At 37.6% G+C, this 23,588-nt stretch overlaps 2 protein-coding genes across 2 annotated transcripts in view; one reads left to right on the forward strand and one right to left on the reverse strand.

Annotated features, from left to right (window-relative positions):
- The window catches only part of CDC73 (cell division cycle 73), a gene marked incomplete at its 5' end in the record, with an annotated part of 71,132 nt that overhangs the window by 19,955 nt on the left and 27,589 nt on the right, over positions 1 to 23,588 (forward strand). The gene's annotated exons all lie outside the window — the stretch shown is intronic.
- B3GALT2 (UDP-Gal:betaGlcNAc beta 1,3-galactosyltransferase, polypeptide 2) lies at positions 2,965 to 9,572 on the reverse strand. The gene is made up of 2 exons (XM_010148830.1): positions 9,345 to 9,572; positions 2,965 to 4,508 (listed from the first exon to the last, which is right to left on the reverse strand). The coding sequence occupies exon 2, from the start codon at positions 4,372 to 4,374 to the stop codon at positions 3,106 to 3,108; it is 1,269 nt and encodes a 422-aa protein (XP_010147132.1). The 5' UTR covers positions 4,375 to 4,508; positions 9,345 to 9,572; the 3' UTR covers positions 2,965 to 3,105.

Here is a 23,588-nt window from a genome sequence, read left to right on the forward strand (position 1 = left end):
TTTTTTTCCTGCATTGCAGACATGTTGGACTTTTAGATGCAAGCTATTGCTAATGAAAATGCCTTTTTTCTTGCTTTATGGGAAAAGGAAGTGAGAGAACATGTCAGATTTTAATGATATAAATAATAACTGCACTATTTTTAAAATTAACTAGTTTTATATTCTAGTAGAGTGAGCAAATAGCTTTAACGCAAGCTAGAAAATACTAAAACCATTCAGAGAACAGAGTGTAGATATTTCATTCCGTGATTGCATATTTCATAATACAAGCTGAACCTCCTGCGTCTGAAAGCTTTGTAACAAACTGCGCAAGAAAACAGTCCTTGGATACAAACAATTTAAGGCGCCTTTGGCTGTCTTGATAATGCTTCAGATATGCTTATAGGGTAGTTCAGCTTGTACCTAAACATTATTGCAAATTTTTGAATTTTATGTTAGTCCCTTAACATGGCTTTAAAATGGCTTTTTATTTAACAGCTTATACTCCTCACTAGTGTTTTAATTAGTGAGAAGTTTGATGTACTGAACTCATAGGCATCGTACCGTATTTCTGCCAAGCTTGGGCAGATTGGCATCATGCATGAGCTCCAGAGTGGAGTACCCAGGAGGTTGTTTGCCTGCCAAACTTTGATTCAAGTGCCAAACTATTGAAGGTTTAGTTATTAACCTCTTGGACTGTACCCAGAAGCCAACATTTTAGATTAGCCAGAGCTGGTAAAATCCAAGTAGAGTACATGACAGTCTAGCTTGAAAGTGCTGAAGGCAGGGAACAGTGTTTAGGTCCTCTCCAAAAGGATGGATTGTGTGCTTGGCCAGCATTACTCTGGGAGAGGCCACTTATGGGATCGTACATCTTCCAGAACCAAATACCCTTGAGTAGCAGCTGGCTTTTAACAATCACTTTGTTTCTCTACAACTTGTACTATTGTTTAAATCTTGCATATAGTTAACTTAAGCCAGGTGGCTTTCAGCTGGGATATTAGCTGTGGTCTGTCTTAGCTTGGAAGGAAGCAGGCAGATTGAAGGTGAAGAAAAGTACAAATGGTTTTGGAATAACACCCCCAAAGGCTTTTTCTAATACAGCTTGCATCTCTGTTGCATGAACGTCAATAGTCATCACCAGAACTAAGTGGATGCGCTTTCAGTCTAGTTGGAGAACTCTCTTCTGCAGAATGTTAGTATTTTTACACACATTTACTTTCCCCAGAAATGAACATTTTTACTATTTGAGGTACCTTGGAAATGCATAAATGTATATTTATCATACCTCAAATAGAGCAGATGACAAAATTTAATGGAGGATCACAAAAAAAAAAATGGTGATGAGCATATTCCCATACCAATCTTCAGTAAGAGTTCCTAGAATTTCTTAAGAGACTAGTCCAGTGCAATGCAGTCTGTTCATGTGTGTAAGTTCCTGCATACAGACAGCCTCAGGTCTGCTGAGACTACTCAGTAGTATGATTTGTCATTTCATTATAAAGAAAAACAACACCTGATGTGAGCTCTGTATTGTGCATGGTATGAAAACTAGGGAACACTAGAAAAGTCAAGTAATGCTAAAGCTAGAAATTTATTTCTTTCTGATCAACTTTCTCATAAAAAGTGAAGTCTGAAGACCATAAATATAATCAATTTTATTAAATAATAAAAGTACATAAAATATTTGTATTCTATCCAATTAAAAGTGCCAGTCAAACAGAAAACTAATCACAGTTCCATCATTTGCTGCTAAATCAGAGGTGGGTATTGTTTACCATGGCGTTGTGACAAAAGGTAATAACCTGAATCTGATACAACTGTGCTGTAACTCCATTGGAAAATAAGCTTTAAAAGTTCTGGTTGTTAGAAAACTGGAAACCTGTAAATAGATTTAACCTACTTCTCACAATTTATTAGCAGTGGTTTGTGTTGTGGCTTTAATATATAAAATTTCTTGGATTTTGTTCTTGTCTATATCGCTGTCCGGAACACTCAGTCTTATTGTCACCTGGTCTTCTCCATCTGTAAATTAAGGTGTGTGGCCTAATTTTCTCTTGCAGACCACATCACTGACCTCTCTGTCTTTTTTGTTTTTGAGGGTGGGGAGAAAGGTGGGGGAGGGTGTGTGTGTGCGGGGAGGGCAGCAGGCTGGAGAGAGGAAAATCAACAAAGATTTGGTTGGTTTTCCCCTTCTTTCCACAAAATGGAACATTTTTGAGGCTATAGTGAAAGTCTTCGAATTCCATTTTGCATTTCTGATCAGCCTTTGAGTTTACCTTGAAGTTCTCTAAGGAAATGAACAGCAGATTCAATGAATTTGTGTAAAGATGCAGAGCTGATTGTTACTAGACACCAGATTTTAGGAGCTCGCCCTATGACTTCTAGAGAATGAACTAACTTTTAGGCAGCTCTTTGAGGAGAATCTAATTGAACCTACAGTTCAATCTAGAACACTGCTTGTATTTCCAAAGGTGATATACAAAGTGTCAGTCTTGAAAAATTCTATTTAATTTATCCCTCTTTTCTAACCAGACTGGACCTACTTTAAGGCAGTACTTTTAGTGTTTTAGAGTTCATTGGTAGTGTCTTACAAATTAGTAAATTAGTGACATTGTACATTAAATAAGGGCATAATAATTTTTATGTGGTATCTGAAGGTAAAACTGATCTGCCCTTTGTGCATTTCCTTAGTTTGTCATTTTATAACAATTCTAGGTAACAAGAAATCATTACATGAAAGAGAATTAGAGCTATGAATGCATTTTTTAAAATAAAATTTTAGTGTGGAAAATACGCTCAATTATATTTTATTGGCACACAAATCAGCAGTTTTACGACCGAAGTGTTCATGCTTATTATTGCACATTAACATGAAATCCTAATATACCATCTTCTCTTTTTTTTCCTCAAATTTGCTGGGCAAACCTTTTGGTTATAGGTTCAGAATATTAGTTTTATCAAGAACTATACCTTTTGTAACTTAAATTCGTTTTCAGACTCCACTGTGTGATGGGGATCAACTGAAGGCTGTCCCAGTAAGCTCATCCATTTTCACTGTACATGCATTCAGCGGTATTTACAAATTGCACCTGGAGTACGTTTGACAGAGGGAGCATTATCCTTCTAGTGCAGTTTGTGATGGCGATACCTGCCTGCTTTTTCTTTTGCTGCATTGGCGCAGGCATTGTGCTTATTTTGTTGTAAGTGGTTCCAGTATTTGATCAGTTCACTAGGCTGGAACTGATGGGAGGTAATTAGGTGGCTATATTTACAGCTGGAGTAAGAAACTCGCCAGTGATTGAAGACAAACTCATTGGGTGGAGGCTTAGGGTCAATTCGCAGTTTGGCGAGACAGATCCCCACGTAAACATCCTCTAAATGTAAACGTCTGATGCTTAAGGAGACTTTAAATATTTTTTCTGCTAGATCTCCAGAAAAAACATAACCAGTTCCAGAGCAGAAAACAGGATAACGTTCACTTGGATACAGATCAGGTGGCATATACCATTTACTATCCTTGTTCCTATTAGGTGCATAACCCCTCATTAAATAACCTGTAAAATATTTGTGCCTTGGAGCAAGTTCTGGTTTCAGAAGCTTGTGTACTAAATACTCAGTATTGACAAACATATCGCTGTCAGTTTTCATAACATAGGGAACACGTGGACAGTAAGATGCAACCCAGTTCATTCCCATCAGCGTTTTAATGGTTAAATTATAGTAGGTGTCTAAGTACTCTTGTTGAATGATGTCGTGGTACTGTCTGCTTTCCTCTAGTATGGTACGCTGGAGGTATCCATTTATCTTGATGCTTAACCCCAGCAAAAAAATACGGACAATTGGGATGCCAGGTGTCAGGCTTTCATTACCCCAGGTTTGTCGAATAGCTTGTCTAGCTTCCACCTGGCCTGGCTCTGCTGCTATGAGCAATATTAGAAAAGGGGTCTTCTCCTGGCATTTCTCAGGCTCATTGATGATGTATTTGAAATGATAAGAAGTTGAATGCCCGGTACCTTTCTCTTTGTAAATACTTCCATTGGCACTGAGTGTATTTTCCAAACCAGTTACTTCCTGCAGTGACAGATCTGTGTTGTTGGAGTTGGTGACCGTTTGAGGCCTGAGCGTCTGAGGTACGGTGTCTTTCCACACGTTCCTTAGGGAGCTGTGGTTTGTCTCGCTTTTTGTAGATCTAAATCCTCGTATAGTGTAAGCCATGGGATTTTCTTTGAATCCAGCCCTGCCTGGCAGCCAGTCGTGATGATTAAAGAACAGAAACATAGCAAAAAGAAATACGAGAGAGACCAAGCCAATAAGATGGGTGCGAAACAGAGACCTTTTGGTATTCCAGGTCATTTTTGCAAAGCAGCAGTGTCGTCTTCTCCACTGAAGCATGTTTTAAGAATCCAGTGATGGGATATGAGACAATGGCCAAGCAAAATGCTTTCTTGATCTTTTTTGAATCCACTGCTATTCTTTAGTATTCATTTTCTTTTGTTCATGTTGAGTAATTGTCTGCAAATGGCTCACTCTACAAAGATTTAGAAAAAGAAAATCAGAAATAATTAGTTTTACACGCTCATAATATAAAAGGTTACAATGAGAAAGCAGATGTAAACATAAAATGTTCAGTTTTTTTAAAAAACAGCCCATGTTAATATAAATAAGATTTGATTTTTATGATAAAAGCCAACCTTAGTTTATGATTAAAGTTGACTTGATTTGTTAGCTTTTAAAAATGCTTTTTCATGGTAAAAGTTCTGCCAAACATCCTGGGTATGAAAGATAAAATGAAAAAGAAATTAATTGATCATGTTAAGAGGAAAAAGCGTGAAGTACACGTAAATAACTTCATGTATACTGCCTGTGAAATCCTTCTACAGTGTTTGAGAAGGACTGCATGAAAAGGCCGTGATAACAGATGGAAGCTTTGTTGGCATTAATTAAAATTGATTTGACATGCAGAGGCTAGTATGGCTCACAGTTTAAAAACCTTTTCTGTAAAATGGTCATGTATGGGTGGTGGGACAGACGGTGCAAGGTTGGTTATGGCAGAGTTGTGTTAGTCACAGTACACTGCTTGGCATGTTTCCACTGGCCCTGACTGTGTTCAGAAAGTCAATGAGAAGATGCACCTGTCAAAATTAATTTTCAGGGTCCAGTAACCTCACTGCACAGCCCTCAGATGGTAACGCAGGATAATGTTTTCAGTCACTTTTCAGGCACCTTTTGCCTTCTGCTGCACGTTGAAGGAAAATACCGAATGGAACACCTGGCTGTTGTGCCAGGCCCATATACAGTTGATGTAAAATTTAGCTGTTGATTTTTAGTAGACAGAGATCTTAGGGGAATGTTCATATGAACTGGAAGTAAAATTTCACAACGCTAAATTTTTGGCAAACTATCTGATGAACTTGATTTTGTTGGGTGTTTGTGCTGGTTTTTGGTTTTGGGTGGTGTTTTTTATTTTCTCTATAAATTTATATGTAACTGCTATATTTTTGATGTCATACAGAAATTTCAAGTACTGTTAACAGCAGCTGTAACTGTAGAAAAACTGCATTTTCTCTTAGATTTTTTTTCATACTCGAGCAGAGTCAATATGGCAGCTTCATGATGCTGCATATTAACAGCTGATCACATCATCTTGTAAATGAACCTTTCACTGCACAGTAGCAATTTGTTTGTGATTTTCAATTTTCTCTAATTTATTTCTGTGCCCTAGGGTTTTGTATAGGAAAAAGGATGACAGCTGAACAAGACTCCATAAAAATGCTGTATCTAATATATATGTGTAATTTATTAATTGATTTGCTATCTTTTTAATATTTGCTTTAGTTTCTGCATTTAAAAAAATAATAGAGATGTTATATGGGAAATTACAGGGTTTTACATTTTAAGGAAATAATTTAAAATGAGATGACAGTTGAATAATAGAACATTAAATTGTATGTGTGACAACATTCAATCTGCCTGGTTCATATAGGGAAAAATTAGTATTTCAAAAGGGTAGGGAGAGTATGTATAAGTGAGCTTTATTTTAATTACTCCATGTAACGTTATATATCAACAAAGTAATGTGTATGTAGAAGATGCCTCATTCACAATATTTGGGAGCAAGGGGGAAGCAGGGTTGCCCAGAGTGGGAATTGTCTCTCCTGCTAATCTCCACCAGGAGGAGCAAAGCAGTGGGGATTTTACCTGTGCTTTCTAAAAAGGCAGCACTGCTCCTTAATTCTCTTTCTGAAATAGCAAAATGTTTACCTAGTGGTCTCTTAAATTCTTTCCTGTTGATGTGCTGTCGCACAGCATTCATTAATTTTGTTCTCAAGCTCACTGAAAGTATTTCTGACTTAAAAAAAAAAAAAAAAAAGAATTACAAAAAGCTTCTTGGGACTGGTGCCACTTACCAGACTCTGAGCTACACTTCTAAAAATTTTCCAGTCTCCAGCTGGAACATGTGTGTCTAAAGGATGTAGCTTGAAAATTAACCTGAAATTCCATACTATTCTTTTTTGCTGCTTGAACTCAGACATTATCCTTACATAAAAGAAAATAAGCCCCAAATGTAGAAGACTTAGGCTTATCTGACCACTTGCACCTGCTTTTGCATGCTTAGAAAATAAAAGCCTGCCCTCAAAACTACTAATTTTTAGTTTCTCTGCAGTGTGCAGTGAGTTTTAAATGAAATCAGCTATTTGGGAAGAGTATCTCTGCATAAGCAGACATGTCACTTCAAAGGGTACCCTAGATCTCAGAGAAATTGTTGGAAGGGCAACAGTGAGAATATTTGATTAATTATCAATCCATTGTATACCCATGCAGTTTAGGAAGACTGAAACCAGAATTTCACCAATGTGGAGCAGCAGCTATAATTCAGATTGATTTTGCTACACTGAATTGTTCCACTTGTAAATCTGCAGTCATTAGGTGCAAATACATAAGCAAATCTGCACTATTAATCTGTGTTTAATTTTTAATTGATGTAGTGTTTTGTTGTGCAGTGCTTTCATGTAGCAGTGGGCGAAAGTGAGAATCTTGAGTTAGGTAAATATTTCTGTGAACTGAAAACTGTTTTCAAGTGCTGTCTTTCCATCATGCACTGAGAAAGTGTCCCAGGAAAGGCACTTGTAATGGCTTGAACTGCGTGCTCACATTGTGCACATTAAAATAAGTATTACGATGAGGGATGGAACTAGATTCATAAGAAATTTAAAGAGAGTCATTTCTCACTTATGTATTTCCTTGACTTTTTAAGGTGATTGATTTTTCAAGGTGGAAGTTTCATAGAAAACCTTCAATCTCTGTTTGTCCTTATAAAAGGCATTGTATTGATAGGGGAAGGACCCACATCTCTTTCTCAGCTTCATAAAACTATTGACTGAAAAAAACAAATAACTTTTTTCTCATTTAATTTGTAATTCAGGTGTAAACCATTTCAAAATAAACACTGGGTATTAAGATTTGAAATACAGCAATAGCAATCGCTCTTTTAAAAAAACCACTAGATGCTAGGATGCATTGTTTAAAAATAATGCAAGCAGCTATTGATATATATGAAAACTACCATCAGATAGTATCATAAAATATGGTTTTCTCTTGCTTTTTAATTAGGGTTAGCGCATTACTGCTTTTGCCCAAATATTTAAAATTTGATTTCACAGAAGGCTTATGAACAGGCACCAATCATTGGCAGTAGGTAAGAAAACCCAAAGATAGCAAAAAGTCTCTCTACAATCACCTTGTCCTTTGGAAGTGTGTTGTTGCATGTAGCTCTGCATTTTGGAGATAGGATTTACAATATTTCCATTTCATTTTTGGCACTTGACTGTGCAGTCACTGATGAATTACCAAATGCCAAATGTATAAACTGTGAATGCCTCTTGAATTTTTATTTGTGGTCTGCTCTGCTGGTGTTTTGGTTCCTTGTACTTTCAGTTCTGCCTATAATTACAGCTTTGCAGATTGAAGCATTTGACTTCCTATTCACACGTCCTCGGTTTTCATATTTTGATTAGCTGTGTGGGCAAACTCTTTAATTAGAGGGAAGAGTTCAAAAGGCAGCCCAAGTTGGTATTCTGGTAAACAGCAGCAGCAGTTGAATATTAGGCCTCACATTACAAACTCCATTAATCTCTTGCACAAAACAAGCTTGGACTGAGGTTTGATGTGCAGGTTTCCAAATATCAGATATGAAAGGCACACCCCTAGCTAGGCATGCTTCTCCAGGATTATTGCCTGAAGGTAGAATTTTTTGTTTTAAAAGTTCTGCAAAGTGGCTATACCTTCTAAAGGTCTTAAGTGATCTGAAACCAATGACTGTTTTATGCTGCATCCTTAGGTATGTGAACTCTTTTCAGTTGTTGTCGTTTTATTGCATGTTGACATTGCCTTGGGCAAGGAAAGCACATTTATATTGACATATAATCATTTATATGTGCTTATTGGTAGATTCGGCAGATAAGCACTTTTTTTCTGTGGTATATTAAATTGCTATAGATTTAGGTCTTAGTTTTGTATTGCAAATATTTATTTTGTTTGTTTGCCACTAGTGATGAAGTATTTAAATTTCAACAATAAACAGAAATGAATGGTAAGTAGATGGAATGTCATTTTACAATCAAAGTTAAACAGTCAGTGTTTTCATATTAAACAGAAATTGTAATGATGGGATGAGATAAATTACGTGCTCACCATTTTTATTGTATGGTGTTTGAAGGTTTTCTTTTGGAATGTCAGGGGAGCCTGATGTTACTTGTACAATGTACTGCCTGATTGCACTGCTGATGGTTTAAATCATGTCCAATCTTTTGCACGCCCCCAGTTTATGCTTGGCTGATACTAGCCTGATGACATTTCGCTTGCGTTTTGGGGGGAAAAAAGCAAGTGTTAAAAGGTCTGAAGGTACTTCTAAGATAATGTAATTTGACTGCATGGTCTGTTTTGATGGTTCACTGCTCTCAATGTGTCACATCATGGCCATTTTACCAGTGCTTTAAGATTACTTCAGATAGGTATTAATTCTGACCTAGTTTGAGAGGATTTCTAACTGTTTTTTCTATACTTGGGGGGGTTTGAGGTTTTTAATTTCTCCATTAAAGGCAATCATTAGAGTAACAACGTTATCCCTTTAATCCCTCCTCTCTAGCCACGCCAACCTTATGCAGACTAGAAGCAATGCATTTCTAAAGTGTAAGGTAGTGACATTGTGCTGGGGGAGAGGAAAACCTGCTAGAATTCTTTCTCTCTCTCTCTCTGTTCAGAGACATGTTATCTCAGGGCTCTGCAAATTAGGAACGAGCACTATCTGTAATGGCTGCAAAGGTAACAGTCAAATGAATATCACACACAAGGATTTGACATACCTTCCTTGATCAGGCCATTCACGGTGCGAGGATTATTCCCACAGAAAATAGTTTTGGCACGCCATCACTTCGGCAAAAAAGATGCTATTGAACATGCGCACATCCCCCAACAGTCTGCTTCCTGCGATTGCTTTTCATGGTATCCAATCTGTCCATCTGTCTGCTCGGTGCTGTGTTACCTTCCTTGCTCATAAGTGTTGTCCATGTCTTGGGGCTTTTTGTTCATCCTTCAAACAAAAGGACAGCAGTTCTTGCTTCTGTTCTGATCGGGACTGCCTGGCGTTCACAGACGATGTATTGGTGCTTTTACATCTGGTGTTTCCCTTGTCAGACAATGCAGTGCTGTGTTCTCTTCTCCTCAGTATCCATATTTCTAATGGTAATGTTAGCAGGGAGTACTAGTGCATAGTGGTTCAGTTGCCTGCAGTAATAGGATTTCCCTCTTTTCCTTCCTTCATTGTTGCTAGGCAGTAATAGAAATGGTTTTGAGCTGTTTTAACCGAGGATTCTGGTCTATAAAATCCATTCCGTAGTTCTTCAGCTGCTGCACAAGCAGGCAGCAGTTTAAATGTGGGCTTTGACAGATGCTGTCTTCTGACAGAGCAGAATTCAACGTCATTGCTTGGCTGAATCTCACGTGATTGTTTGCATTCATTTTGACTAAATCCAGAGGCAGCCAGAAAGCTTCGCAGGTTCTTGCTCTGATTTGATAAATGATACATACTCAGTTCAAACACAGTGATAGGTGAACAGTAGAAAAATTGTGTGATTATTAAATGAGCGGTTGAGGTTTTTTTTCAAATTGTTTTTGCTTTTCCTTGACGCTGGAACTTCTGATTCTCTAGGGGATTTTAAACGCTAGACGTTCTATCCCTGTGTTCCAAAAGCTGTTCTGCAGTACAAAGGAATTGTAAGCATTTAAATACCGAAGCTTGATTTAACTCATTTGCCTCTCTTCGAGTATAAATCTTCTGTGCCTTCATGCCAAAGAAAAAATATTTGTATCTGCGCATATTTCCTTTACACATGCTTACTCTATAAAAGCTGCTTTTTGTAATCTTAGTTAGTCAATTAGGCTGGACGACACTAATGTATAAGCACTTGCTGTTAAGCTGCCTTTCTGCTGTTAATGGCTTTCTTCCTTGGTCGAAGTCTGCTTTTGCAGAATTGGGGGCACTTGATTTCAATTATTGATCGATTTAAAATGTCTATTGTCTGTTACAGACATACCTATATTATGGAATCTGGCTTACTGGTCCTAATGAAACTTGTTTCTTCCTTTCATTTCTTGTCCTTTCAATGACTGACCCTTCTATGCAGAAGCATCTTATTATATTTACTACAGGTTATAAATAAAATATCACAATAGATAGCTCAGAAAATAGAAAGCTACTTGCATACTTACCCAAGTATTTATTAGTCACTGTGTTTGTCCACTCTATTTTGAAAGGTTAATGACTAGCTCTTTAGACTGATGGTGGGTTTTCTTTCGGTGTGTGTAGTCGTTTGGTTTTGTTTCTTTATCCTTTGGCTAAAAAAAAAAAAAATTGCTCTATCATATGGGATTTCTGATTAGCAGGATTGGGGGTAGATACATCCTTTACTGGCAAATAAAGCTTCCCCAGGCAGTCAGTCTGGTTTTGCTATTCTAGACACATATTTTGATAATTTATTAGAAATATAATCAGATTTATATCATTCTAACTAAATCACCAATGTACACTAACTTTCTCAATTAATTTTGTCTTGTTTTTAATTTATGCATTTCCTATCCTAATTTCCACAGATCCTGTGATCCTATTTGAGGACATTTTAGGAGCATGAGCACAGTCCCTAAATATTAATTAGATACATAATGTCTGTATCAGTAAACACTTGTGTCTCCTCCACTCTTAAAACATTTTGTACTTAAAAAATGGAGGGGGTTCAGTGGGGCTGTGGAGAAAGAGGAAAGAGACCTGTGGCCAGAACTGCTTACTGTTCTGGGATATTTATGAATAATTGAGAATCAGTGCTTTGAAAGGTTGCATGTGTGCTCACTCTACTGAATTTTCCACTTAACCACACAAAGCTTTCTTATCCTTACCCTATGTAGCATACAGAACTTTATATAATTTGTTGCTGTATGTCTAGAAATATGTAACAGAATTTGGCTAGGCTTATTGTCAATTTGCTGCGCTCTGAGCTACGAGTAGCAGATTAAATGTGATGTTAATGTAGTTAAATTACCCATCTTGATTTACATAGAAGGACATGATGTTTTTTTCAAATACTGCCTCTGATATTTGAATTTTCAGGTAGGACACAACATTGTATTCAGGAAGCAAATCTAAACCTCAACAGAACAATTATTAAAATCCTTAATTTATTTACTACTGCTTCACTATACCTGAAGTGTATCTCTGAAGGTTTGTGACTTTTATGTAGTATGTTTACATATTGGGGTCAGCAGAGGTGGTTTTCTTTTTCTGTAAATGCTCATTAGTAAATATTAAAGGTAGAGAAATTCCAAGAGCCATTTTTTCTAAAGAGAATCTGTTTTAAAGTAAATTTAGAAGGAAATGGATATCAGCTTTGGCTTTTAATTATATGACCATATCACTTGTGCGTAGCTTTTAAGTTCAGACAGAGCTGTTGTCTATTAATATGATTCTATGATGGGTGTAAAATTTGTCATCTTGCCATGCGAATAAACTGAATACTGAATTCTTAAATCTTAATGAACAATTTCTGTTGTTCACTTATTTGCTTTGAAGTTTGAGCAGGTCTTTGCCACTTACAGAAAAGTAAGGAAAAGCTTTGATTTTACTACTACTTTTTCTCTGGGTGTGACTGGTATAGCTTTAGAGAGTCCAAGTTCCAGGAAGAAAGTTCTTAGAGCACTTTCTTCTTTACTACTTTTATATGATACTGATTTTTCTGGGTATTTCAGGAGGGCAGAGTTGGCTTTATACTGAAAATGCAACCTGATGGTTTGAGTAATCCTGCTGGACTGGAGATTGAAATGAGCTTTGTTTTAGCTAAATTTCATTGTGAAGGGTCAGTGGACTGCTTGTTCTTGAACTAAGGAGTAGTATTACATTTTAAAATAGAAGCAGCTGTTAGTGTTTCAAATGCTGGCATCTGTTAGGACTAAGGGGTTGCTCTGAGATGATGTGTGTACGCCTGTATGTAAGGAACACTGGTGTAGTAACCATGGCCAGTGAAAACTTGTCTGTGCAGTGAGTTCTGCAAAGCTGGAAGCCAGAGTCAGATATGTCCACTTAGAATAACCTGTGCATGTGACAACTGTGAACTATGTCAAATATATTTATACAAAACAAAGGTGTGTAGGTTTGTAATATTTTCTTAAAAAAACTTAAACTTCCTACATCTTTAGATGGGAACCAGCGAAATCTTGTCTAACTGATTTTAAAGTAAATCAGATCTTAAGGTTGAGCCATTAAATAAAATTCTGTCTTGACAACATTAATAGAAGTTTCTCAATTAAGAGTGGTCCTGATAGTCAGGTGGGTACCGCCTGGTGGCCATGAGTCCCATGTAAGTTAAACTAAAAACCTACATCATAGCTGACCTTTTCAGCTAAAATGTTCCCATATGGACCATGCTTTCTGGATACTCCATGAATACTTTGCAAAGTTTATTCCATTTTATCATAGTAAAGTATAGTAGTATTTCAGCTGTAATGTGTTGAAAATCTTCCAAGTGACAGTTCAAAATGATTAATGAAGCATTTTCAAGGTTGACTATTTTTGCTTTTAAATTTTACTTTTTTTCCTTCTGGAAGTGTGTTGATACAGAATGACATAAATGCTCAGTTTTCATTTTCTGTGTTAAGAATGCTTATGTATATGGCCAGTGGCCATTCTGCTCTTTGCTTCAAAAAGAAGTGCTTCTCCAATAAGTCATCGGGAGTGAAGAGGACAGGGTTGTGGAATATTTGTAATTTACTTGGCTACTTTGTGATCCTAACAGGTTCCTTAACTATCAGAAGTTTGTAACTGAACAAAAAACAGCAGTCTAGAAATTACCACAATTGTCAGTATTGCCTGCCTTATTTTCTTGCCTTCCTAGATTCTCACCATTGCTTAGTTGTGAATCCCAGTTTACACTTGTTGCATTTTTATAGGGTGCTTCTTATTCTGTCTGCCTTAGGAAACATTTCAAGGGGCAGTTTAGTAATTCTAAAGCTTGTATTTTTTTTATTAAGTAAATAGATATTCTAGGTATCCAAATGGAATTCAATCCATTCTCCTCTCACAGCTCCCTGTGAGAAGCACAGGTTTGGAGTGCTTCAGAATTCATCTGAGAAGCCAAAATACAAGATAGTTTGTGTACGTTATTTCTGTTTTGGTTTTGTGTATTAGGCAAACTTTGCAAATTGGGCTACTGTCCAGACATGCTTCTTACCTCAGTAATGTGTTGTTTGCTTTATCACATCTTTTCTTTTCTGTATTCCAATTTTTCGTATCTTCCCCCAGGCTTTGCATCCAATTATTGCTGATCTCAAGTGATAAATGCCAGGGTTGTTTTTTTTTATTCCCCTCCCCCCAGGTGATGGACAACATTATTTCATTTGTATTGTGCAGTATTTTTGGTTGCACAGTTCTCTCCTGATGAACTGATAATCCAGTGCCAGCAGTAACATTTTCTGCCTGTTACAAGTGTTCCTTTTGCATTCTGAAAAGAGCAGGGACTTGGATGAAGCTTCGATTTAGCACAACAGGGGAGAGAAGGCCAACCAGCGGAAGTACCACATGTCCACAGGCAGTTTAAAGAACAACCATGGAAAATAGACTTCTGTGTTTCCCCTTACCTTATGACTTTTTTCATTCCACTGCACTGCATTATATGACCAAGTTACCACTAACACCCACCCTTGCATCCCCAATATAAGAATTTGAAATGAAAAGTTAAATTCTTAGAGAAAGGAAGATGAGGAAGAACTAATATGTCATATCAAATATCTTAAAGCAGGAAGATGGCATCCTGTTGGAGTTAATAGGCCACCAGCTCTTGTACCTGAGAAATAAAACACATTGTTCCAGTTGTTACCACCTGACCAGCCCCTTCTATCTGCCTGATTCCTTTGTGCAACAGCTACAGAAAGAGCCTTTTCCCGTAGGCTATCTTTAGGCCCTTGAGGCATCCAGCACTTCTCTCCCAATGATTTGAAGAGTCTTGGCCCATCACGTTGATCACCAGGATGCAGACCTCCTGCCCAGCACTCTCTCTCAGATTGCTGAATGAGCTACATAGATTTAGGTTTTTTTTCTTTTCTGAGACTGATTAAGACATTAGCAGCTCCAACTGTTCATCTGCTCACTATGTTTTTTTTCTCCTATGTATATTGTTTGTAAGTGAATGTGGAGGCATTTTGTCAGCCTCAAAAATTCCTGGTTTTGAAGGTGAAATTGGCGACCAAGATGTTTAGTTAATGTGAAATAACGTGAAATTGAAGAGCTGGACTTCCAGAGCTGTTAGAATTTCCTGTGTCTTGGGGTTGAGACTTATATTGACTCTTCCCATCTGTCACACTTCCTCAGTAGCTTTAGTACGTTAGTTCCTACAGCTCCATCCTGTAGGTATCTTCATTTACAGCTAATTGCGTGAAACATGTAGGATTTACAGCAGAAAGGTAAATGAAGGTTTAGCAAGTGTCAAATGGCTGAAGCCTTTTCTTCAAGCACAGATGCTTAAACTAAGAAAACTAATGAAACCTCTGGAAACCTCTGGAAAACTCATTCTCCAGTAATCCAAGAGGTTCTATCCTTAAAATAAATTTAAGCAATATTTGAATATTGCTTAAGCAATATTTGAATATTAGAAACCTTCAGGTTTCTCAGGCGTTGCTGGACGTGATCCTCTCTAACCATGGACAGTTCTCCATTCTCCCAGTCTCTGCTCTTGCTTTCCATGACTCGGGGGGTATGGCTTGTGCCCTTCCCAGTGAAGACCAAGGCAAAAAAAAAAAATAAATCACTGAGCATGTCAGCATTCTTCATATCCTGGGGAACCAGCTCTCCCGTTTCCTTCTGCAGTGGACCCACATTTTTCCTGATCTTCCTTTTATACCCTATGTACCTAGAGAAGCCCTTCTTGTTGGCCTTGATGTCCCTGGCCAGGTTTAATTCTGTCAGCCCTTTGGCTTTCCTAACCTGATCCCTGACTTTTTGGACAACTTCCCCCTAATCCTTCCAGTCTCCCTGTCCGTGCTTCCACGCTCCGTAGGCTTCCTTTTTGCACCTCAGTTTATCCAGGAGCTGCTTGTTCATCCACACCGGCCTCCTGGCGTTTTTACCCGCCTTTCCTCTTCATTGGGATGCAGCCCTCCTGAGCTTGAGGGAGAAGATCCTTGAATACTTGCCAGCTTTCTTGGGCCCCTTTTTTCCTCCAGGGCTTCATCCCGTGGAACTCGGCCAATCAGTTCCCTGAAAAGACCAAAGTCTCCTCTCCTGAAGTCTTGAAGGAATGACAGCATCCCTCTAGTAACTTCCAAGGAAAAGCAAACTATCTGTAGAAATCATGCCTTTTGTCTGAATAACTGTGTTCATAATTCCTCCTGTATTTTCACTGTAAGATTCTGGATTAATTTCATGAGCCTGAGGATTTTTTTCACATAAATGACTAATGTAGAATCAGAGTTACCAGGACTCCTAGTCCTCAAATATGTGATTTAGAGGAACTCATTAGAGCTCAGTTTGTATTATGGTAATTGACAGAGAATATAGGTTCGGAACTGGAGGATTTGTATTCTTTTGTGCTATCCTAAACTATATTTCAAACTTGAATTCCAGGCTTTTTATTTTCTGTTACTTAGTGGCTTCTAACAACAAAGAAATCAGAGGCAGCTCTCTTGCATCTTCTTGATCTCAAAACATAATGTTAAGAATCATTAATGTGTACTATAAGGAGGTGTGTTTTTATCAGGAAAAACCTGCTGTATATATTTAGTGTAGTAATGCTGAATTCATAAAATTCAGCCTGAAATTAAAGATTATATTTGTCTATAGTATAGAGATATATATTCTTTTGAGTCTTAATCAGTGTCTGCAAAGCTTTCTATCACTGATATGTTTTATTAAAGTAGAATAAATTTATAGGGAGCATCTGTCATCTGAAAAAATCCAAAACAAACATCTTAAAAACACACAAAAAACTCTGTCATCCTCTTAAAAAACCCCACAAATCTCATGACCCTGGTTGGTGGGTTGCACATTGTCAATTCCTTTGTCTTCCTTGTCAAGGAGTTGTGTAACTGAGCATTCAGACTTCTACAAATGCTTTTTCTGTAAGTTGTGGTTAATGCACGCTTGTGCTTTACTTATGTACAAGTATGATTTACATTGCAGAAAAAAAGAAACCACTTTTAGGTGACCAAACCTGGCCTTTTTTTTTTTTTAGTGTCCCTACAACAGTGCTGTCTGGACTATGCACCAGTAGCTGTACTTTCATGCCAGGTTTGTCTAATTACAAGAGGAGGCTTTTTTGTTATTTGTAATTAACTTTCACTTACTGAGGTGCCCTGAGGGAAGGGAATGGGCTGTGTCAGTGATGTGGAAAACACTGGATGCAGCAGGGAAAGTCAGAGCAGGTTTCTTGAATCTCTGTACTTCTCTCAGTAGCAGGTTGGTTGGGACCAGTGCCAGATTAAAATTGGATCTGTGTATTCACATGATAATGCACACAATCTAATAAGCCTTGTGGAATGTCAACCATTAGGGAATAGATGCATCAGCCTACTCTGAATGGTCTGGTGGAGTCAGTTCAGGTCCCGTGTGGCCGGAGATAATAAGCTCTGATGACTGTGTGTAGAATTGCTTGCTTGTTCTCCAAACAATGATGTGCCATACATGAGAGGCTTGCAAGATTTATAAATAGGAGTTCCATGCTGTGTGTGCTACTCTTTCTGTAGCAGTGTTTCTGAAGAGCTGCCCTGAGCTAATGAAATAGCTACATCTAAGGCACCTCTGTCATCTCGAATGGAAAATGTGCTACCTAGAATATCTGATCGCAGTTGATTGAGATCTGATGGCAATAAGTTGGGTTTGGTTTTTTTTTTTATAACAGCTTCCTCAGATCTTTTTCTTCAACTAGGCACTCATTAGTGACAAAAATGTCTGTCTGAGAAGATAAGGACTTTTGCTTTTCCTTCAAAATAGGCATGTATTCATTTACCCAAGAATATGACAATGTAGAAGCTGCGAAATAAGGAAGGAATATGTAGTCTGGCATTAGCTCTTGAATAGCATGTCTTTCTTATATTTTCAAAATGTCTTTTTGGAACAACAGGAGTAAATAGAGAAGTGTTGAGATTTGGGTACTTATTACCAGCCTGTTGAGCTACATGTAAAATTACTGTGCTGCCCTTTCTCAAAAGGTGATGCTGCTATTTTGTTTTGGTGTTCTTCTCATAAAAGTAGGGCACCACTAGATTAACACAAGGAAGTTACTGGATGAGTGTGTATGAAATAGAATCTGTTTGCAACTGGTGAAGCGCTCCTAAGCACGTACAGAAGGTTCCAGGGTGTCACAATAGAGGAGTCTTGTTTCGCTTTGGGGTGGGGTTTTTTTCTCATGGAGATAATTTTTGGCATTGGAAGCCTAAGTCTCTTCCAAAATATTTTCTGCTCTTACTGGCTTACTCATTTTTATTTCCTGCCACCTAAGGGCTCAGTTTTCCAATGAAGGGGGATCTTACTTTGGAACAGATTGCTGTAGAAGAAAAATCTTGTTTATTTTTTGTCACTGGCAGCAGACTTTTCAAAGATTGAACAACTGTTTGAAGTAACAGGACAGATGTGAGGACTGAAGGAAAGTTGAAGACGTCTTGCTGCTTAAGGCAGGTTTCCTTCAGGTTAACTGTGAAATCCGCAGGATAGTTATGGATGATTGATATTTGCTAACATGTGAGTAGTAGAAGTAATAGTTGCAATGAAACTCACCTGTGTCTATGCTGACTAGCATAGTCTGTTATCTTAGATGTTTATTCACATTGGGAAGTTCTTAAAGATGAATTTGTGTGTCCATACGCTCGGATGGGGGGGTGGTGTGTCTAGAGAGAGAGGGGCAGCCATTTGAAAATTACTAAAACCTGTTTTAAAACACACTTCTGAGTCTGCTCATTTGGTCAGAGTGTGTGTGTGTGTTATTCTTTCTGCAGTCATGGATGAAGACTGTACAAAATCCATAGCATAAGAGGGAGATCCTAAAATATGTAGTTTTTGTACAGCCCTTATCACATCTTCATCTTTGAATACAGTGCCCCCTGACTGTATGAATGAGAACTTGTCAGTTAACCTTCACTTAAGAGGACTGCATTTCTGCACTGCCGAAAATAGAGCTAGCTCTGCCCTAGCCGTTTCAAAGAACCGATGTTTTATAAACCAGATCTTGTAATGCATAGATAGAAGCTTGCAGACAGTCTATCCAATGTATGGATTTGTATAAAATGAAAAAGTAAAAGTTGATTGCTGTCTTCTTAGTGCTTTGAGAAGGGCTTAATTTCCTTACTAAAGAGAGAAAAATTATGGGGAATTTAGATGGAATGCCAGAGGAAGCTGAAAGTAGATGTAGAAGGCCAAATGGAAAAACATCTCTTGTGTGATAGAGCCAGAGTCCTTCCTGTATTTTAACTTAATGCATGATTTATTGCCATTACAGTTACTTTGTGATATAGGCATCATTGGCTTTTAAATTCTACAGTAGGTTGCTATGAGTGATATGTTTATTCAGGATACAAATAGCAACAGCAGTTTGCACAGTCTACTTGGTATATAACATCATAGCGATAATACACAAATTCTGTTGCATGCATGCTAGTGGGAAAATTTTGAAGGTTTTTCTTTCAACCTCAGTATTTGTCAAGAAGCACACAAGTAGAAAGCATTGTGGCTATGATGAAAATGGGGTATATATATTCTTCTGTTGTTGGTCTTCAATATATGAATCTGTGATGCATGACTAAAATACTTTCTATGTCCCAGGTGACTTTGTTTACGTGATGATTAATATTGGGATACTGCTGCTTGATTCACACATGTGATTTCTTTTTGAAGTAAAATAGCCCTATCAAAAAGCTGTAAAACTTGTTTCAAAGTGCCAGGCTTTTAAAACACATGTAAATGAAGACAACTGAAAGTTTAACAGCACATTGTCTATTTGCGCTTTGGGTACAAACCAGAAGGTTTTAATTTGGAAGAACATTAGGTGTTTGTGGTTTTTTTTTTGTTTGTTTGTTGGTGGTTTTTTTTTTTTTTTTTTTTAAATCTTGGAATCTGTGGGATAAGTGTAAAGGCTTAATCTAGGAAATACAGAATTTTGGGTTCAGGTGGCTTCCTGGCTGTTTCTGCTGACATGTACAATACTGTGGTTTAGTGCTGTGTAGTGGTGATCCCTGCAAAGTATTTTAATTTTTTACTCTGTTTCCATTTGTACCTAGGGAGGGAAACTTCAGGCCTTTTGGAGTTGGACAGTTGCACTGGGGGATGGGAGGCAGTGTATGCGTGGAGAAAATAATGTATGTTTTGGTCTACTTTGAGTGCTCCTTCATAACTGTGTATAAAATCAGGTTTTAATTAGAACAGAATTCTGGAATGAAAGTTTTACAATGAAAAGTATGTAGTGCAGTGGAAGTCACTGCGAAAGCTGGAGGGAGAGAGATTTAGAGAACAGGACCATAAATGGCATCTACCAGTACCAAAAACATTGCACTTTTATTCTGGGTGTCTGATGATGGTGATGTATGTGAAACTTCTACATAATGCAGTCCAGGGAAGAGACCCAGGTAGTGTAGACAGTTTGTCAAAGCTGCTGTGACTAGTGTAAGTGGGATGCTATTATTATAAATTTTGGAAATGCTCACACTGCAGAGTATCATACTGAGAAAGATATGTTAATGATTTTTACTAGTGGTGGGAGCAGCCGTTTGAGGATACTGAAGAATGCAAGGTTTTTTCCATGAAGTTTTACAGTGTAAAATATATAAAGCATGGGAAGCTAGAAGCTATGTAACTTTCTAAAGTTTAGTATTAAGGTTGAGGTATTGTTCATACCCTGCTTCTGGACCTCATATACTTTTGAATCCCAATTTGCCTCTAGCACAGAATCACAGAATTCTTGGGGTTGGAAGAGACCTTTGGAGATCATCTAATCCACCCTCCCTGCCAAAGCAGGTTCATCTAGAGCGGGTGACTGACAAGAGTTTTACTTGATACAAGTCTATGAAATCACCTGGCAGAAGGAAACATTGCAATCAAATGTCAGCTCTTTTCATAATGGTTTTCAAAACAGTGCTTTTTGTCAACCGGCACTATATAGCAAGTCTCTGCATTGAAAACATAATGTGTTGTGTTTCTGTTCAAAATAGTTGTTTTCTCTCGGATTTTGTATTTTTAGTGAAATAGAATTTTATTCACAAGATAACCAATAACTTTGTATTTGGAGGCAGTTTGTTGTGTGTCAGATTTCCCAGTTTCTTGTGATAAATCTGAGTGTAGATCAGTTCCTCTGAACAGATTATCAGCCTGTGGACAAAGATTGTTATGTTGTTGCATAATGAGGAAAGGAGATGGGGAACAGAATCTGGGCTAGCAGTAATGCGGATGTGTCATGTTCCATCCACCCACATGGAGGTGCTTTCATTGCAAAAAACCTTGTCTGAAGTCTTTGTTGCTGTTCCCATGCATTTTAACCTTGAGTAGCGCTGTGTTGTATCTATAGAGCTTTGCAAACATTTCACAGAGGTTTTTCTGGTTGTAAAATTAGACATGTACGGCTTAAATTTGGCATTTGAAAAAGGGAGACATGACTGAATTTGTGTTCTTGCCATGGAGAAGGCATACCTTTTGCAGCCATTAAGATTAAGAGTGTTTAGCCACAGTGTTAAATAACAAAAATGTCTGTTCACTCATTGGTCTCCCACCACCATCCACGAAATATTGCTTGCATCCTGATTTGATTCATGTTTTTTTGGTACATATTTTCTTCCCTTCAGTCTGTTTTTTTAAATGAGTTAAAGTAATAAGATATGTAGAGTAAGACCAGTACAAAATATTTTTTTTTGGTGAATGTGGTTAATTTTGTTGAAATTTGTTGTGATTTTTTTTTTTTTAATAATATGACAGTTGAAAATAAACCTGTAAACCTACGCAGCTGGGGCAGGACAGCAGTTTAGAGGTAGTATTCTAGTTACCCTGTAGCAGATTAAAATGTCCAGTCTTCCTAGTTTCAGGGAATTACAGTGTGTGGCTAACTGCAGCCATATGCTAGTCCAGAAATTAAGACTTTCATTATGGAATAAACTCAGAAATTTTGCAGTAAAATGCTCTTCTGTTTCTAACGTGCTTGTCTTGTGTTGTACAGATATCTTTTGTGTCTCAATTTTTTGTCAGTATTTTTATTGCAAGCACCCAAGATGGTGAATCTGCTCCATCTCAGTGGACAGTTTGTTCATACACAGGCTTTAATAGATGTTATGCTGGAGGCTTACTACTCTGCAAATGGCTGCAGATAACTCATATAAATACACTTCTTTTTCCCTTTTTATAGTACTTTCTTTAATTTCCTATATGAACAATTCGTATCAACTAAACTATAGCCAGTGTAGGAACTGGATGTCCAGCAAGACACTTTTGTGGTGTCTTAGCATACAGCTTACAAAGCAGAGAAATATAAAAAGAGTTAAGAAAATAGGCGATTGTATAAATTTCAGCTGCACTTGCATGGTAGATTAGCTTCGTCCTCAAGGAGGAAGACTTGAGTGCCAAGGCAATCTGCAACTGGAACTACTTTCTAGACTTTTACCTGGCCTATGACTGTTCAAAATAGCCCTTTCCATGTTGAAGGGGTTATAGTCTGTGGCATTCTTATAATCATCACTAGCATTGCTCAAGCCTTCTTATCTCTTGGATTGTTTATTACAATTTATTATAGCTGCAGCTAAAGCTTTTGGTCCTGAAGAAGTTCATGCTGATTTTGAACTCAGCAGTTACTTTCTAGGCAACATAAACAACTAAGAGTTCATCACTCCACTTTTCAGCTTTTTGCCTTGTCTCCTTGATGAATTCAGCTTCAAGAGTTTCTCCTGACGTTTGAAGTCTTCCAAGGTGATTACTTGGAAAATTGCTTTCATCTCTCTGGCCATGACCACCCATGATAATTATATTTTCTTGTAATTTAATAACCATAGTGTTGGGATTGCTAAAGGTGGTAAGGTACAGAAGAATAATATCAAAACTTCATTTTCAATAAATGGAAAGGGGACTATCACATCAGGATGAAGTACAACTGGGAAAATGTTGCACAAGCTATCATGAAAAAAACTAAGGTCTTAATAGCTTCCTGTGTATTAGAATTCTGATATTACAGCATCCCCTGTTCTAGCAACAGGATTCAGTATAACCAAGGGGAGTCTGGAAAGAGCCTCATCCCTATCTGTTGTGTTGAGTCATTGAATGGCATCAGCGTAACGTCAATTAATTGCTTAGATATTGGTTCAGTATGGGTTTTTTAAAAGAAATTTCATGCACAAGTTAAGTATCTATCTGTATTCATTTAGGCACCTGCAGAGCTTTTGAAAACATTGTTCTCGCACAAAGCATTTCATGGATCTTTCCAGAAGTTACAAAGGACCTTTCTGAGGACTTTTACTGGATGCAGGAGGAAGTGGGTTCTTCATATTTCTCTGTACTGAGCAACGTTTTCTTTAATGTACATATGACTGTTCCCTTGAATACCATTTCCAAGGCAATATCTGAATAGAAAAATAACTGTGCTCTTCTGTGTACGTTTAGAGTTTGTATGTCAGCAGTGCTTCTGTGCAAATGAATTGCTTGAGCCCCATATTCTGTGATGTTTCAGGTGACAAAACACTTCATATTAGTGACTAATACTTGCGGTTACAGGTAGTATTGGAACTAGAGATTGATAAATATGTGAATTTAGAGACTAAAACATTAGCAAATTGTAGTCAATTCACAGTCTGAGAAATGCCAGACCTTTTGTATAGATGTGGCACATTCTGATTTTGGAATAGAGAAGCCAGTAGCGTATAAACCTTTGCACCTGACTTTCAAGAAAGATGAAACAATCATACATGCAATACGACTACTACTAAGTAATTAAACTAATAGAAAATAGAACATATGATAGAATTGCTCATAACCCACCAACCAACACACAGCCAGGTCCCAGGGAGAGTCAGAGCCAGAGAGCCTGCAGAAACCAGCCCAAGGGTGACAGCAC

The sequence above is a fragment of the Eurypyga helias genome, unplaced genomic scaffold (assembly GCF_000690775.1).
Source record: "Eurypyga helias isolate BGI_N326 unplaced genomic scaffold, ASM69077v1 scaffold1423, whole genome shotgun sequence".
Classification (NCBI taxonomy): domain Eukaryota; kingdom Metazoa; phylum Chordata; class Aves; order Eurypygiformes; family Eurypygidae; genus Eurypyga; species Eurypyga helias.

What these genes read in the sequence shown, in the direction of transcription:
- B3GALT2 (XM_010148830.1), bottom strand. Translation starts at nt 4,374, where the DNA reads ATGCTTCAGTGGAGAAGACGACACTGCTGCTTTGCAAAAATGACCTGG.